Consider the following 17,221-nt stretch of genomic DNA (forward strand, 5'->3'; position numbering starts at 1 on the left):
GTGAGGAATACATATTTTTACTAAAATCAGGCATTGCCATTTTATTTACCTTATTTGTCCACTCAAAAGTTTAAGGGGTTTGAATAATGATAAACAAGTAACTAGTCAATAGTTTCAAGTGGTCAGCCGTTTTGTCCTACACAAAAGCTTAAAGTAGCAACTGTAAATTATAAGTTCACATTAATATCTAACTTCTAATTGAAGCTGACTCCAAACTCAAGAGAAGCCAAAGCAACCTGGTTTTAGTCTCAGAGAGGGTGAATCTTGACGTGCATGGCGTTCACACTGTATATTTATTGAGGTCATACAAAAAGTAATAAAAAGATGTCTTTAAATAGTGTCACAGATATTCTGTTTTTATTAAGCTGAGGATACCCACTGTTTTCCAAAAAGCTTGAGATGTACAATCAGTTTCCAGTTTATTAGTCTAATACAACAGTCCTGCAGTAAATCCCACGTTAATGAAGGTTATAATGTTCAGTTTCTGTTGAAATGGAGGATGTAGTTCCGTTTTACAGAGAGGTGTTTATATTATTTTGCCAAATAAATATTGTCAGTATAGTGCAATACAATTACCTGGCAACTGAGTGTATGCTGTGGCAGCTCTGACAGCCAAGCAACCAACAACAATGGCAGCAGCCAGTGTCGAACAATAAATACACAACAGGTGGTCCAGTTTTGAGATTTAGAACGTGACCTGAATTATAGAGAGCTAGTTAGAGGTCACTGCTACAGATACAAGTAAAAAAAATAAACAGAGTGAACAACTGAAATGAATAGCAGTCTGTGTACATTGTGAGTTTATGGACAAGCTAGCAAGTTCTCCACCTGGTGGTGCTCTTTAAAATACAATGCCATTCTGACTATTCAGCTACAGTTCAGTATAAATATGGAGACCAATTTCTGTCCAGATGGAAATGGTCTCTTACAGATTATACACTCATTAAGAGGCAGAGAGACAATCTGTGATGACTGTTTCTGTCACCTCTGTGTCTATAAAATGACATTAGACTGCTTTTAACAAAACCCTGAATTATGCATTCCCATAGAAACATTGCGTTGCATCCATAAATATAAATGTAGACATTAAACAGTAAATGTTTCTTTTATACTATGGGAATCATCTGTGTAGATAAAACGTTAACACTATATTGCACAGATCTTGCATATGTAAGATTCGCCGATAATGGTGAAAAATACGAAGGTAAACCTTTAAAGCAAAGAAAATGTTCTTCAAAAGAATATTGTTGCATATCCTTATAAATGTAAAACTGTCTTTCTGTAATATTTAGAGTGTGAAGATAAGAAACAGATTCCTACCTGCACCTGCAGTGACAGCTGGTGCCAGGCGTAGTCATTGCTCTGATTCTGCCGGGTGAAATCATCACTGTAGCTGTGTGAGTGGACAATGCTCGGCTGCACCAGACTGCTCTGTGACCGCAGGCCGGACAAGTCCTCGCTGCGAGAGAAAGCATTGTTGGCAAAGGCTGGCTGATAGTCGTGGTGGCCATTCTCGGGCTCGGGGGCAAGGAGGAGGGGAGGGGGGTGAGGCTGAGACTGAGACTGAGCTGGGGAGTTCTGGGCGGCCAGATGGAATAGCGGGTTCTGGAAAGACAGGGGGAAGTGCATGGCTGCTGCCGCCTGCTGCTGCTGTTGAGAGATGGATTCGGTGGGCCCCCCTATGTGGCCCATCTGGCTCAGCCTCAAACCGGAGCCCGATGAGCCCGCTGGCATATGCCCTCCCATACGAAGAGGACCACACAGGTTCCCGAAGCTGTGGCCCAGGCCGGCAATGGAGGCTTGAGAGGAGGTGAGCATGTCTCCCACAGAGTTCAGGTTGGAAATGCTGTTCATACGGGAGTCCTGAAGGTCCATCATGGACACACTTTTATTCACACTATGGACCTGAGAGAAACAGCAAAAACATTTATTGTAGCTTTATGTTGGACTGGATTTATATACAAAAACATTGTTCATGACAAAGAAAATACACACATTTTATTCCATTTCTAAATGTACAGTAAATGTGTGCATTTTGAGTTTTAAATTTGATTCAAACACATTTAGTTGTCATATATAGTAATGTAAATATGCTAGCAATTTGTTTATGGTATTTTATAAAACTGTATGTACTGATATTTGCAGGAAGGCTTAAAAAGAATTATGACCTAAATCAGTTACCTCACTATTTTACATCGTACCTTTGGATCAGGTTCAGTGATGTCCGAGCTGCTCGTGCAGTATGCGGGGCTGGATCGAGCCAGCGGCGGGCGGGTCACGTAGAACACTTCCCTCGACGACGAGCGGAGGTCTCGTTCTGCCTGACGCCTCATGTTCAGATTAGATGAGAGGGATTCTACAGCTGAGACTCCAGTCGTAGGGGATGGCAGGCGAGAGATATCTATTGAACTGCAAAAACACAACAGAAAAATATGTTACAATGATGGGTTTATGAACACTGTCTCATAAATATTTTATACTTGATTCTATTTTGCATTATCTCATTTAATTTTAAACAGGACAGGTGGTCCCAAACATGAAATTTTGCCTTCTGTTCTACCTACTGTTTTTGCAGTATTTTTTGTAGCATTTTATGCCTTTATTAGACAGTGGACAGTAGAGAGTTGACAGAAAAGGTGGGGGAACAAAGTGGGGAACAACATGACACTAAGGTCCCTGGCAAGGCCCGAACTGGGGACACCGCAATCACATGGTCAGTGCCTTTAACCTCTAGGCCTGTGGTTCCCAACCTTCTTTGCAATTATGAGGGGTTGCAAGGAGATATTGCCTCATATTAAGGGATCACAAGCAAAGAGTGAATTTTTAGAATAATTTTTAGAGGCCTGAAAGTACAAAGCAGTATTTCACAAGAAAAAAAACAGAAAAGTCAGAAACATGAACAAATTTCCTAATTATCTCACGACCCACTAGATTCATCTCACGTGGACCGTTGCCCTATAGGCCGACAGGATGCCAATTATACGGCCAAAACATTATACGGTTAGCAAATGTACTCAAGGAAATTGTAGCTTGTTAATTGTTTGAAGCTGTAGTAGGGATTTATAATAGTAAACACAAATAGCTGCAGTGGAGTCCTCTGATATTACCGCTGTTTTTCTCTTACTTAAAGAGTTCTTATTTAAACAGTTAGGCTGTAATGAGAGCAACTGTCTCTTGACAATAGCAAGAGTGCTGAAATGAATTAACACAGAGGAAAGAGGTTTGGGTAAGAGTCTGGGAGCAGATGGTGCCTGCAATTACCGATTGATAAAATACTTAAAAAGCTTGAAGAGGTGCATTAGCATTAGCGTTAGGGGCTCTTAAAAATACACCAGTGTTTTGTTTTGTGTTACTGAATTCTCACTTTTTGTGTATTTTTGGCTTTTTTATGTGCTGCTGTTAATTACACCTGTGTGAAACTGAAATTCCTCTGTTTATGTGCAATAGGTGCATATTTGCAATTATGACCATTCCCATTAGCATTACCCATCTTGGCACACAGTCCACAGGAGCACACACTCTTTAAAGACATGCAAATCCAACTTCATGTAAAGAATTTACGAAAGAAAACATTTTCCCAAAGGAAACTATGAGAAGATACCTGTTTAAGTCACGCATCATAAGGCTTTGGAAGTCAGAGGACATAAGACGATTGAAAGATGGTCGCGAGAAGAGTCTGTCCTTTGGTCGGTCTGGCTGCTGATTTGTGGGCATGTGGAGCTGCGGGTTCCTCAGGGCGACGCTGATGTCATTCAGCAGCCGTGGTAGGGGTCCGAGTTTGAGAATGGCATCCTGCAGCATGGAAAGGTTTTCAAAATCAAGAAATCCCAAAGCTTCCTATGATCACATGCCTTACACCAGGGGTTCCCAACCTTTTTTACAACAGAGACCATTTTATTGACAATGCAGTAGTGGTCCAGGCAAGTGGAGGGAGGGCACGACCGGAGAAAAAAAGGTAAAACAGAAGATTAAACTAATCACCTCATGTACTGATGACCTACTTTAGTTCAAAGTCATTATCCTGTTGTTGTGGGCTTGACAGCGAGGCATAAGGCAAGAAGAATCACAGGGAGACTGTGCCAAGTTCACGGTAATAGGCACAAATGGCCTTAAATTATTATTTAATATTATCATTATTATAATAATAAATAGGGATGCCCTAATTCAATCTGCTGGGTAGGTGTCGGCACCAATACTGACCACGTCACCAATACTGACCACGTCACCAATTCACACTAAAACCTTTTTTCCATTAATGTCGTTCAAGTTTCAGCTTTCAGTTATCAGTGACATTCATTCAGCCATGAACCGTCAACTCAATAAAGATGTAATAACTGCATTAAATTCATTTTAATGTGAAGGAAGTGTTGACAGCAGCATTCAGGGTTAGCTAATGTTACTAAAAATTAATTCTATGTAGTGTTTCTAAAAGAACATTAAGACCATTTTCTGCACTTTTTTTGTCAGGAAGTCATTTATAGACAATTTTGTTATATGTAATACGTTTTATACATATTTAATTTTGGGATGAAGAGAGCATGGTACTGGAATGGTACTCAGTATCAGCAGATAACCTTATTTTAGGTATCGGAATCTGTAGCGTGAGAGAAAAAGTTAGATTGGTGCATCCCTAATAATAAAACTATTATTCAGCGTTTTATGCAGCCCAGTAGCAAATGTTCCATGGCCCAGTACTTGTCTGTCCCCCAGGGGTTGGAAACCTCTGTTATATACATGTATGATTCACTTACTCATTCAGAAATTTCAAATGTTATTCAGAAAACGCAGAAAATGTCTTTCATGAAACCCAGACTACAGCAGCTAAAAAGCACATGACGTTACACATCTGTCAACCTATGAGACAATTTAGGGCGGAGCATAAAATATTCATAACTTTCATTATGTTACAGCTACAGTAGAATTTCAATTAATTAACAGTGCAAGCACTAGAGTTAAATATTAAAGTACTAATTCAAACTCAGTTTTAATGGAGTTCAAATAACAATCATCCTGTGTCTGATAAATAGAAAACTGCAGAACCTCATTTTCCAACTCTCTATATTCCTCAGTTAGTGAAAGAAATCATATTAAATGTTTCATTTAATTTTCCCATTATTCCACCTACCTTGCTAAGCTGGCCCATGACTTCCCACAGTAAGCTGTGGAGCATGGACAACTCTCTGCCCAAGTCAATGTAGCCCTCAAACCCTCCAGCATTTCCTCCAGTGTCCATGTTGGAAATCTCATAGAGAAACTGCTGCATGGAGCCCCACTCCATCTCCAGGAACTCGTTCATGAAATACATGTACTCTTCCTTGGGTCCAAATCTGCAGAGGCAATAATGACAGGATACATGAAGACAGAGAAGAAGATGGAAACACACTGTACAGTACAGGAGTGTCATATATTGTGAAAAAGGTATTTGGAAAGTGTTTGCTTTTACTTTTGATGTCCAGCACATATTCATTCTGAGTGTAAAACAATATAACAACAGTGAGTATGTTTACATGCCCATTTTGACTCATATCATTTGATCATAGTCGAGATATAATATTTACATGGAACATGAGAAACCTGTTAATATAATTCTAACAGTATCCAGGTTTCTGAACGTTTGCGTCGGTGCAGGTGTGTCTTTGTCATTAGTAATGGAAGATAAATGCATTACTAAAAATTATCCTCTGCAGCACTATTGTCAGACTTTCACTGACTTTCATTTCAGAATTTAAACCATAATTACATTGTTTATCATTATATTTATTAGAGTTTTTTTACTCACTGTGTGATTAGTTCTGGATAAGGTGTTTACATGCCACAATATCCTGGTTTTCTTTAAGAGTGCTACAGCTACAGTAGCATATCCAGGTTTCTAAAAACCAGGATAAGGGCTTATTCAGGTTTCTGAAAGATGTTGTTACTCAAAAACCAAAAACCTGATCATAACCAGGATACTGCGCATGTAAACACACTCGGAAATTGATTGATTTGTACAGTAGTTTGACCAAATATTGTTAACTCAAGGTCTGCTTACTAACTCAACTGAATCTCACAGCCCAATTTCAGTCATGTGAAAACAAGTTGTAACCCCTGTTTTCAAAGATTTTGGCATCAGATGTAAATGACCTGATCTTTCTCCAACCAGCCAATGACTCCTCACATGTGTAGTTGAAAGCTCTGAAAAAAGGTAAAACTAATTATTATTTAAAATTTTTTCAATTAACGATTTAGTCTATAAAATGTCAGAAAATAGTGAAAAACTTCCATAACAAGTTCCCAAAGGCCGAGGTGACATTGTCAAAATACTTCCAAACATATTAAATTAGCAATGATATAAAACTGAGAAAAGCAGCAAATCCTCTCATTGGAGAAGCTGGAACCATGTTTTGAACAGAGGACTGACTGTTAAAATGGATTATTAAAATTGTTGATGATTCATTTTCTGTCAAACAACTAATTGTTTCAACACTATAGGGGATCTTGAGTCAGTATTATTTTATCACAATATAAACATATGCCTAAGATAATGTAGCGTAAGCATGAACTTCACCTTAAAAATCACCTTCAGTAATATTTCTGGGTGCCAACAGTATTACATCTCTGATCGTTCGAGCATTTTATCCAATGATACTTAAGTGTAGAGCCTATTAAATTACCACCAAACTTTTGATATCTTAATTATAGGAGCCTATTTAAGCCAGCAGAACAGTTTTAATATTCAAAGAAATGTCAGTAGAGAGTACAGAGTGAAGGTAGGAACAAATGTGTCGCAGCTGAAAGCCTTGGAGCTCACTGTGGGTGAGTAACAGTTTATACCCTCGCAGTCAAAGCTGCAAGTCTCTATTTCCGTGATGTTACATTGTGACGTGCATCCCACCTAGCACAAGTGTCAATGTCCACAGATCTACAATGAAATGAATCAAATTAATTAAGTAATGTCTTAGCTGGTGTAAGAGGACAGGGGATGATAGAGACTCACTTGTTGAAGCTGGCCAGGTTCTGCATCACCTTGGCTATGAGTGTGAGTGTGCGGGACGTGCGTTCGGCGGGGTACTCCTGCATTAGGTTGAACAGGGAGGGGGACATGATGGCCGGGCACATGAAGCGAAGAAACAGGGAGGAGCTGATGAGGCTGTCGGCGAGATCCTCTCTTCCACGCTCAGCACATCTGGCTCTCCACGAGGCGAAAACTTCCTTTAGCTCCCGGGGAAATATGCTGAAACAAGAAATTCAGCAAGGTCAGGAGACTAAAACATACGGAAAATTACTGGACCATATCCTGCTCAGGATGGAGAATGTGTTTATGAAGCCATTTTTTAAACTGTCTTACATGATGTTGATGATTTTACTGATTATATCACTGGGGGGAAAAAAACATCTAAATAGTAAATAATCATGTTCTTTAGTTCATTTAGTTATTGCTGCTTACATATCAGTTTGCAAAACAAAAGCTTTCATATTGTTGTTACCATGGAGACAAATGGGGGAAAAGATATTTTGTCAATTGGAAAGACAAAATTGTAAATGTAAAGCCAAAATTTTAAACTGAAAGCTAGATCTTAAACCCTGAAAAAAATGTAACCAAACTAAATAAAAGTTTAATTCATTTCTGTAATTTCTTAGAATAAATTATTTATTTTCTTTTTTTCATTTTATATACATTTATTTTCCTAATAAAAATCTTTTTTCCCCCAGATTCTAAAAGTTTTTTCAGTTTCAGATTTTATGTTTTCGGGTTCAATCTTATTTTTCAGCTGACTTTTGTCCCCCTGCTGGCGTCGAGGGGCGGGATCAACAGAGAGAGATGTGGCATTGTGAATTACTGCATAACAAAGAAGGTTGAGACCTTTGCTCAATCATGCTGCCTTCAGGAAATGTGGGAACTGGGAAAGGTGAGACTCGGAATTTTCTACACACCATATTAAAGTGACTGGCGTGGACCAAAATGGACGCCAGACAGAGAGTTGCATTTAGCAGGCTGTTTTAGACCCTTCATGGCATCAATCAATACAGATACAGAGCAGATAAATGCGTACAGTTTTCTGAGGGGTATAAATCGGGAAAAACTGACCAAAGAGAGTTAATAATCTTGCAGAGTAACAGCTCGCAACACATGCGAAGGTTGGCTTGATGGTCGGCAAGGACTGACGGTGGGACACGCATGGGATCCACCTCACAGTTCTCCTCAGACTCATATAAGGCTCGAATGAAGTCACCTGCAAGTTGTAGATCACAGTGTCATTATATTTCCCAAAATACATCATTATACAAAAAGCTCAGCCCTAAAATGCCTCAACAGATATGCTGTTCCTCTCAAAGCTAAAACGTGGGTTACTAATTTGTTAAACAATGGTTGCTTGGAGGAAGTCAATATTAAAACTTAAAAATATAAATGTAAAATATACAGGATTTGTAATAAATGGGATAAAACATGAAAAATCACCGGGATGTCTTCCTGGATTGTGTGCATCAAGAAAAACCTTAAAAACAGCTAATCCAACTGTTCTTATTATTTTTCTTTCATTCCATGAGAGAATAAAAGAAGAAATTTGCATTTTATTTACACAGAAATGGTATTAAAGCGCAGTTCCTGTTTGTTGATGTGACATTTAGACAGTTCTTCTTAGACTAGTATTTCTAAAATGCTGCTACCACAATAAATAAGAGACATTTGGGAAGATGTCACAAATATATCACAAATGTAGATCAAACAATCTCAACGTTAAACAATGTCACAATCATTTTTGCTAAATGAACAGATTTTGTTTATGCTGGAATGTAGCCTAGTCTGACACACTTCAAATACGCCTTTCATTCAGGTAGCTGGGGATTACATACACAGTGATTTAGCCTTACCTATAGCATCCTTGAGGTATCTGTGACCTATCAGTTTAAGGTACTCTTCCACAGCTTTTGTAGCTAGCGTGTTCTCACGAAAGATCAAGTGCTCACGATCCATGAATCGATCCACCTCACACATCGCCATGTCAGACAGGAACTCCTGAGAAGAGATTACATTTTCACTTCAGTAGAGCATATACAAAGGAAAGGAAGTAGTACTTATTGCGATGAAACAAACCTACAGATCATACAGAGAGCTGAGAGATGTGAACAGCATTGATTTATGGAACTATAACATGCAATCAGGTTACATTTTTACCCCTTTGTTTACCTTTGTTTTCCCTGTGCTTTGAAGGATGTGCACCAGAGCAAACGCAACCTCCTCTTTGCTTTTCACACTCAACAGCGGCTCCAGGACTGCACACAGTGTTCGGTAGTTGTTGGTAATGTACTCGGCAAACTCCTTGTACAGCTCCATCGGGAGGATGTTCATTGTCTGGTAGCGAGACTTGACACGTAGTGAGGCGTTGATCACTTTGGCACTTCCAACACCGCCGCTTTTGGACAAGACACTGGACTGTATCACCGGGTACCACTGCTCCACAAACTGCCGGCCCGTGATGCTGGAGATGGGGATGCTGACAAGGCCAAGATATGTGCTTTTCTCCTAGATTACCAAGAAATCGTTTTTTTTTATTTATTTTTTTTTTATATTTGTAGCACAATAAAATGGTTTTTGACCCAGAACTAGAGTTTTTCAGATCAATATAAAATACTTTACCTTGCGTCTTTTTTTGTCAGTTTCCTTGTAGAGGTGCAAACGAAGGCTACGAATGGTAGGCAAATTGTTGAATTCAAAATGCTCGCCCCAGAAGACGGTGTCGGTCCGGGGTTTGCTGGTGGTGCGTGCGTACAGCATGTCATCCAGACACAGCTCACAATAGTAGCGTTTCTTAGCTGGAAGGTCTCGAGCTTCAATGATCCACAACTTGAGCACATTGTCCACTCGTCTGCTGTTGTCCTGAAAGTGAAACGAGGAGTTCTGTTACTGCATTATAACAGTCCTTATCTACATATGTTCTTAATGTTACACCTTGGCTCTTGTGATGAAATAACAGGTCACCAGGTGCCGGATCATTTTGAGTTAGAATTTAAAATTACAAAAAAATCTACTGATTCTACCTTGTTAGGTTTGACAGCTCGTTGCAGATTTTCAATCCACTTGTCTCTCTCAGAAGCTGAACGACAAGCAAAACATTTTGTCCCTGAATTGGTGGTCACCTGCAGACAAAAATAAAGTTTTAGTATATTCATTATTATATAATATTCCTTATGTGGCTGCAACTAACAATTATTTTCACTACTGATCTGTTGATTGTCTTTCAGATTAATTGGTTGGTAAATAAAATATATAAATGTAACAATTCCTCAAAGCTTAAGATAACAAAGAAAATTAATTTACAGTCGGATAAAAAGTCAGGGGAAAATAGCAAATTCTCACGATAAGCTGGAACCAGATAATCTCCTGATACACAAGAATAAAAGACTAAAGATAAGATTAATCGATTCAAAACTGTTGCCTATTAATTTTCTGTCAATCGACTAATCACTTTAGCACAAACTCTTTAAATCGCTAGGTCTATCTAGGTTTATCTAATTTGGAGAGAGGTGAGAAGTGGCTTTGTAGTCGCATCTGATCTGATGTCTTAACATACATTTTAACAAATTCAATTCAATTGGTTAGTTGGCTAAAGAAGTATACAGTGAGTTTAAAAAAAAAAAACAAGTCCATTAGTAGGCAGGTGAAACCAGGGAGAATAAAAAAGGTTATACAACTTAACACACCTCAAAGCAGTACTCTTGTCCTAAAATGCTAGAGTGGACAGGTTTAATTATGGCATCTTCATCCAAAACTAGGTCCAAAGCCTCCGCTGCACTGCTAGGAGAAAGTAGGGATTCATGGGAGTGGGATTCTTTGAAGCTCTGCATCAATCGTGTCCTGGTGAGAGAAGAAGAAGAGATTTATTTACTTTCAGAATTCAGATAATCATTGGTCTTCAGATAAACAATCCAGAAAGGTTTTCATTTAACAAACAATGAGTCACTGCAGCTCAGAAATCCTTGTGCATTTCTCCTGCAATCTCACTATGATTTTTGAGATCTGATCCTTTTATAATGAGTTTATGGAAAAGTTAAGACTACCAGATTTTCAGTTCTGGTGCTTGCAGTTTGGTTTGTTGACTCGACTCATGTGACTCATACTGCCTGTTATATGGCCCACAGTGTCTGAGTTTGTGGTGTTGTCTGGAAATGCAACTCTTTAAATTCCTACAACTGCAAAAGACTTTAAAAATGAAAATGTAAATGTAATGATGGTACTGCCTACTGTGTAATGGGGAAAAATGTAAACGTAAATGTAAAAGTTCAGTGGGGCTAGTCTGCAGAAATACTGTAGTGCAGTTATAAAAGGCACAGAGGATTAGGCCTGATCATAGGGTAACCTTTAGAAGAGGGCAGCCATATCAAGAAAAAGAAAAGTGGTGGTGGAAGTGGAAGCAAAAAGGTCAGTAGGCCAATTGAAAAAAATGTACAGAGGAAAACATTTTTGCTTCGAGAGTTATGAGAAGATTGATACCCCTCTCGTGTCTGTACACTAGTGTATGTGAAGATGTGAAGAAGCCAGCAGGTGATTAGCTTAGCCTAGTATAAAGGCTGGAAGCAGGGGGAGCAAGCCCCAAAATCAACGGTCCAGCACCTCTAAAGGCCACTAACACGTTATATCTCATTTGTTTAATCCATACAAAAAACCTTTGTGTATGTGCTGGACTACTTTTTGAGCTATAGAAGTGGTGGTAGGCATATTTTATTTTCCACTTTGGACACAACCAGGCTGGCTGTTTCCCCCCCCCTTTTCCAGTTTTTATGCAAAGTTAGCTAACCGGCTGCTGGCTCTAGCCTAGTCTAGTCTCTATGACAGTGGAATCAATCTTCTCATCAATCATCATTCTAATCAACTATTAGTGAGAAAGTAAACAAGTGTATTCCTCAAAACGTTTTCTAACTATTCCTTTGACATTTTCTGAAACTAGTTTGGACTAAAGAAGAATGAACTAAAAAGTGTGGAGTTCATCTGCACTAAAAAGCTGGAGCTAGCATGCTGCATTTTTAACACTGCCTTTGAACATAAGAGAAAATGAAGGAAAAGCAGCATCTTTGAAGAAACACCTGATAATTATGCAGCAAATGAGGAGCGCTAATTTAAGACCAGATTTAATGTGGTGAGAGGTGCAGTGAATCTGACAGTGGAGCTGACAGTGCCATCGCAGAATGAAGAACATGTAAAATACTTTGGTAAACCGACTTGGCAGAAGAAGTAGAGCAGCTGTGTTGGAAAGCTAGAGTGTGGAGTTGGACGGCGAGGGTTTATAGCAAAGTCAACTTAACACTACTGAGTAAATTAAGTGTGTGTGGGCAGAACTCAAAGCAGGCTGTGAAGGCAGCTGTCTGAGGCAGCGGTGGGAGCTGGAGAACGGCTGTGGTTAGAGGGGAAAGCACACTGACTGAGGCAGAAAGTCCCTTTAACCCCGACACCATTAAGCTACCACCTCCTTCAATGCTGCCTCCACAGAACCCCTTGGGTTAATATATAATTCATTTTAACATTTGAACTGGGCTTCTGCATTGGTGCTCACCCTGCATTTTAGAACAAAGGATTTTTACAGCCCTTGCTAAACGACACATTTCACATCTCTGAGCATCGGACATCCACACCTGCCCTAAAAATGTCTATGCATCTCCTGTGATGGGAGGAAAGTGTAATGTCAGCATTACATTTTTACTTTCTGCCTCTCCCTCTCTACATCGTTACATTTCCCATATGTGCGTCGTGACTGGATTGTGTGAGGACTGCATAAAATTTTGATCACCATGGAAGCCAGAATCCTCCGAGGTGTGACCTCAAGCCAGAATACAAAACAAGAAAAAGCTGTCATGAGAGCCTCCGGAGCTGCAAGCTATCTCATCCTGACGTGATCAATCACACTGACATGATAAATGTAGGCATCATTTAATTCTAGCAATGTCCAACAGACCTTTGAAATTAAGATATTTTTACCAAAATAACATTCATGATAGTTTTAGATTAGAAAATTTAGAAAAGTGTAACACCTGCAAACTGACTCCAAACCACAAATTTATTTAAAAGACAAGGTTTGGCAAATCCATTTTAAGTTCACTTGTAATACTTCACAGCTCCGATGGCAGCATTGCAATGATGGGATAAATTGTTTTGTAGTTCTGCTATTAATGTCAATCAAATGAATATCTTAAGTAACTGCCTGAAAGCTCTGGAAAAAGCACAAGCTCAAACCATCTGTGAGTGAATGACTAAAGGCAATGTCCCTCATTCAGCAGGGCTTTGCTTTTTGTCAGAGTAGATGATAAGAAGCCACAGTTCAGGTGGAGAGGCAGGTGAGCCACTGGCAGTTTGAGATTTATACACACTCTGCTTCACACATAAAAACACAAGAGAGATTTTAGTTTTTTGAGAAATGGTTTAAAATTTTCCCACACCTTTACACTGTTGTTGGCAGTGTAATCAAATAAAAACATTCTGGGAAGCAGTAACTCTTATCAGGACTATTATCCATATAAATACCTCTAGACCCAAAGCTTTTTATACTAGGTTAATATCCAGCTAATCATAACGTTAGAAGGAGACAAAAAAAAAAATGTTGGCCAAAAGAGTTATTGCTCTATCATGGAAAAAGGGTCGGTAGGCCGAGTATGGGTAAATGGATTTCTGAATTATCTAGGACTCTGCCAGGGGTAATCAGTCAATCTTTCACAACATTTGGGGTCCCTTCGTATGTTATCTAGAGAGGACAGACTTAGCCCATATGATAGAAGCACCTGGGGATAAATAAGTAGCCCTCTGTAACGTCCAAATCTGACAAAGGTTTTTATTTTCAACATTTGTAGACTAATATAAGATGTACTTAAACTGAAGATTTTTTTTTTTTTTTAGGTGGGGAAGGGGTGGATTGTGTGTAGGGGTGGAGGATGTTGTGGTTAAATCTTTGATTGTTGTACTGGAGATTTTGTTTGTGTATCCTGTATTCTTGTGCGTATGTGTATATATATATATATATATATATATATATATATCTTCCCTAAGGATAACACAAATGCTAATGTTAGCATGTAAGCATGCCATGTGAGTAATAATCTTAATGTGCAGCTGAGGCTGACGAGAATTCATTGGTTTTTCAAGGTATCTTGTCTTGAACTGAAGTGCTGGACAAGTGAACATTTTTATATGGCTGTGAATGAAAAGTCAAGGGATCATCAAAGTCATCTGGGGACTTTGAACATCTACCAATCTTAACTGCAATCTATTAAAGCGAGACTACGTAACTATGTAACATCAGCCAGTGTGGCCACAAGTAGCAACAGACCTTTTTCACAGCAGACATTTTGACTTGCCACAACAGGAATAGCACAGATGTAACTAAAAACATTAACAATGGCTCCATTTCTTTTTAAGGACCAGTGTGTAAGATTTAGGGGGATATTGGCAGAAATGTAATATAATATTCATATGTTTTCATTAGTATATAATCACCTGAAAATAAGAATTGTTGTGTTTCCATTACCTTAGAATAAGCCCTTTATATCTACAGAGCAAGCGGGTCCCCTTCCACGGAGGTCGCCATGTTGCACCGCTGTTTCTACAGTAGCCCAGAAGGTTCAAGCCAACGGTGGCTATAGAGAGGGTCTTTAGTATTTTTCGCGAGTTTAGCGGCCACCATAGTTTCTCCTACACGCTTGTAACAGAAGGATGAAGGGAAGGGTTATCAGTTGGTTGCAATCTGCAACCTCACCATTAGATGTCATTAAATCCTACACACTGGCCCTTTAAGTAGCCCAGTAAGCCATATTAGAGGTCTATTACAGGACGAGGTCTAATTGGATTTCACTACATTTCCCAAGATTCTCATCAGTCAGTTACTTTTGAGACACAGTGAAATTAAAAATACATTTTACAAATTCTAATCTTGTGTTCCTGTGTTAATTATTCATTAATGTCTTGTTACATGCTAAATATGCGTCACAAAAATAGAGCCCCATATCACGCTGTATTCGCTTAGCCATGCCCACGTTTGAGCAACCCAATCAAATCTACAGGATTTGATTCAAATCACAGTAACTAAACTCCGTCCACACATATTACTAAAGATAAAGACACTCTAACTTCCGTTTCACTGTGACTTTAAAGGCACCATCATTAGGTGACCTGACCGAGAGCGAATAGAATGGGACCATTAGTAGAAAATAAAAGTCAGCAAACTGACTCAGTAAAAAGGGTCATGGAGGGGCATCCTAGTGGTTAAGACGCATACCATATAAGCACAATGTTCCCTTACTTGATTCCATACCCCTCTCTTTCTCTCCACATTTCTTGTGAGGCTCTTCACTATAAAATAAAGGCAAACATGCCACACACAAAAAGAAAAATCTAAAAAAAAATTTCTCTGGTTCTTTCTGCGTGGAGTTAGCCTACTCTCCCTGGGTTTGTGTTTCCGCTGGGTGCTCTAGCTTCCTCCCACAGTCCAAGAACATGATCCCAAGGAACACAGAATCCATGCTGTAATGATTTTTATGTTTTATATTGTCATGATCACATAATTATTGCATGATCTTACCACAACACAAACTGTAACATACATGTCTTATTATATATATTATATTTAATATATTTGTTAGACCTGTGATAAACTGGCAACCTGTCCACAGTGTTTTCCTGGCTTTTGCCCAAAGTATGCTGGGACAGGCTCCAACACCCACGTCACACCAAATTAGAAAACAGTTGGTATTACCTTGAATTATATGAACGCTTCATACAACAAAAGTTACTTACCTCTCTTGGTCAGCACTACGAAACCGGGGCAAAATCATTTGTCTGAAGCTGCTGGTTCGGTCCAGTTTGGGCTGACTTTTGGCCCTCTTGATGGAACCCTTCAACCTTCGATTGAGAAAACTCTGAAGATTCAACAAGGGAAAATAGAAACAAATACAGTTTATAAGAGCAGAGTGAAAACTTCCCCCAACTGTCGGAATATAATGCAATAAAAAAGCTTAGCTTAGCTAGAAACTTTATGTATGAAAATGTATCTATGAAAGTGTAAACTCTTCTTCAAGCATGACATTGGTTTTGCATCCCTAGTGTGAATTTACAATATCGGACTGGGCCCAAAAATGTGTACATGTTTTCTATGTGAGCAGAAAGCTTACATATGCCATACACTTGCATCAGGAGAGCGTGACAAACCTTACTGTACTCACCGGCTGTCTGAAGGGCTGTGGGGTGGCATTGGGAGGGGTCTCCATGCTTGACTGTCTTACAGAGGCAAAACTTGCCCTGCGAGATTGGTCTATTAGAAAAGAGTGCAGCAAAAAAATAAAAAATAAAATAGATCAATAAAAAAACATAGACATTACAGACATTAAATTATTATACCTAGTCAGCAAATGCATTATTACTAAATGTATTATTCTAATAAATATCAAATGTTTTTGTCCTTTGAGTTTTTTTCCTGCATCTGAATCCCGATACAGCATCAAAATATATATAGTGCATTATGAAAGATCATGCTGATTTTATACCAAAATGCTGGGAATGTTAGGATTTTGATGATGAACTGTGCAAACTGTCGGTGAGTCAGACTAATTGGCTGCTGAGTTATGGCCATTTAAATTTACCATGTTGCTGTAAGGCTGTTGCTGAGTAAATTTCCATCAATTTTTGCAAGATTGCTCAGAGTTTATCTGTGCTTGTTTATCTAAATTAGGTAGCAATTACACAATGCGTTCAACGATTATGACAATTTAATGTCAAATGGGTCACACCTACTTTGGCAGCCAATAATCGGAAAAGGGTATGAAATCAGAAAACAAATTAAAAACTTTTTGTGCTCTTCCAAATACATTTTGTACCAAATATGGTGAAGAATAGATAAAATATGTAAGAGGAGCATTGAAAAAAGTCAAAATAGGACAAAATGTACAAGCAGCTACAGAGTCATTAAGTCTGAATGACAATTAACAGTGTGTGCTGGCTTACAAAGTGATCTGACACTCTTGTGAGATTTGAAAAAACAACATGAGACAACTTGAACAATATTACAGACATTTGATGATGTAATAACAAAATGACACAAAATGTGAAATAGGTCACAAAAGACAGCGTAATGGATCGTATAATTATTATGTTGAATCATAATATAATAACGAACCGTTATATTCTTTTTCTTCTAAGTTATTTAAGTAATATTTCTTGATGTTATTGTTACATTATCACAAAAAAGTCAAGTCAAGAGGGCCA

At 38.7% G+C, this 17,221-nt stretch overlaps 1 protein-coding gene across 8 annotated transcripts in view; it reads right to left on the reverse strand.

The window, feature by feature from the left end:
* Positions 1-17,221, reverse strand: part of LOC122864981 (ras/Rap GTPase-activating protein SynGAP-like) — a 44,926-nt gene that overhangs the window by 13,278 nt on the left and 14,427 nt on the right. For all 8 annotated transcript variants that reach the window (XM_044172833.1, XM_044172831.1, XM_044172832.1 and 5 more), the window contains 13 exons: positions 16,183-16,271; positions 15,758-15,879; positions 10,684-10,837; positions 10,021-10,119; positions 9,620-9,859; positions 9,170-9,505; positions 8,854-8,998; positions 8,069-8,213; positions 6,977-7,213; positions 5,126-5,327; positions 3,602-3,792; positions 2,202-2,409; positions 1,321-1,905 (listed from right to left, as the gene is read on the reverse strand). In XM_044172833.1, the coding sequence (XP_044028768.1) occupies positions 1,321-1,905; positions 2,202-2,409; positions 3,602-3,792; positions 5,126-5,327; positions 6,977-7,213; positions 8,069-8,213; positions 8,854-8,998; positions 9,170-9,505; positions 9,620-9,859; positions 10,021-10,119; positions 10,684-10,837; positions 15,758-15,879; positions 16,183-16,271 (2,753 nt within the window). The remainder of the gene's footprint in view (positions 1-1,320; positions 1,906-2,201; positions 2,410-3,601; positions 3,793-5,125; positions 5,328-6,976; positions 7,214-8,068; positions 8,214-8,853; positions 8,999-9,169; positions 9,506-9,619; positions 9,860-10,020; positions 10,120-10,683; positions 10,838-15,757; positions 15,880-16,182; positions 16,272-17,221) is intronic.

This window comes from Siniperca chuatsi, linkage group LG17 (genome assembly GCF_020085105.1).
Source record: "Siniperca chuatsi isolate FFG_IHB_CAS linkage group LG17, ASM2008510v1, whole genome shotgun sequence".
Lineage (NCBI taxonomy): Eukaryota > Metazoa > Chordata > Actinopteri > Centrarchiformes > Sinipercidae > Siniperca > Siniperca chuatsi.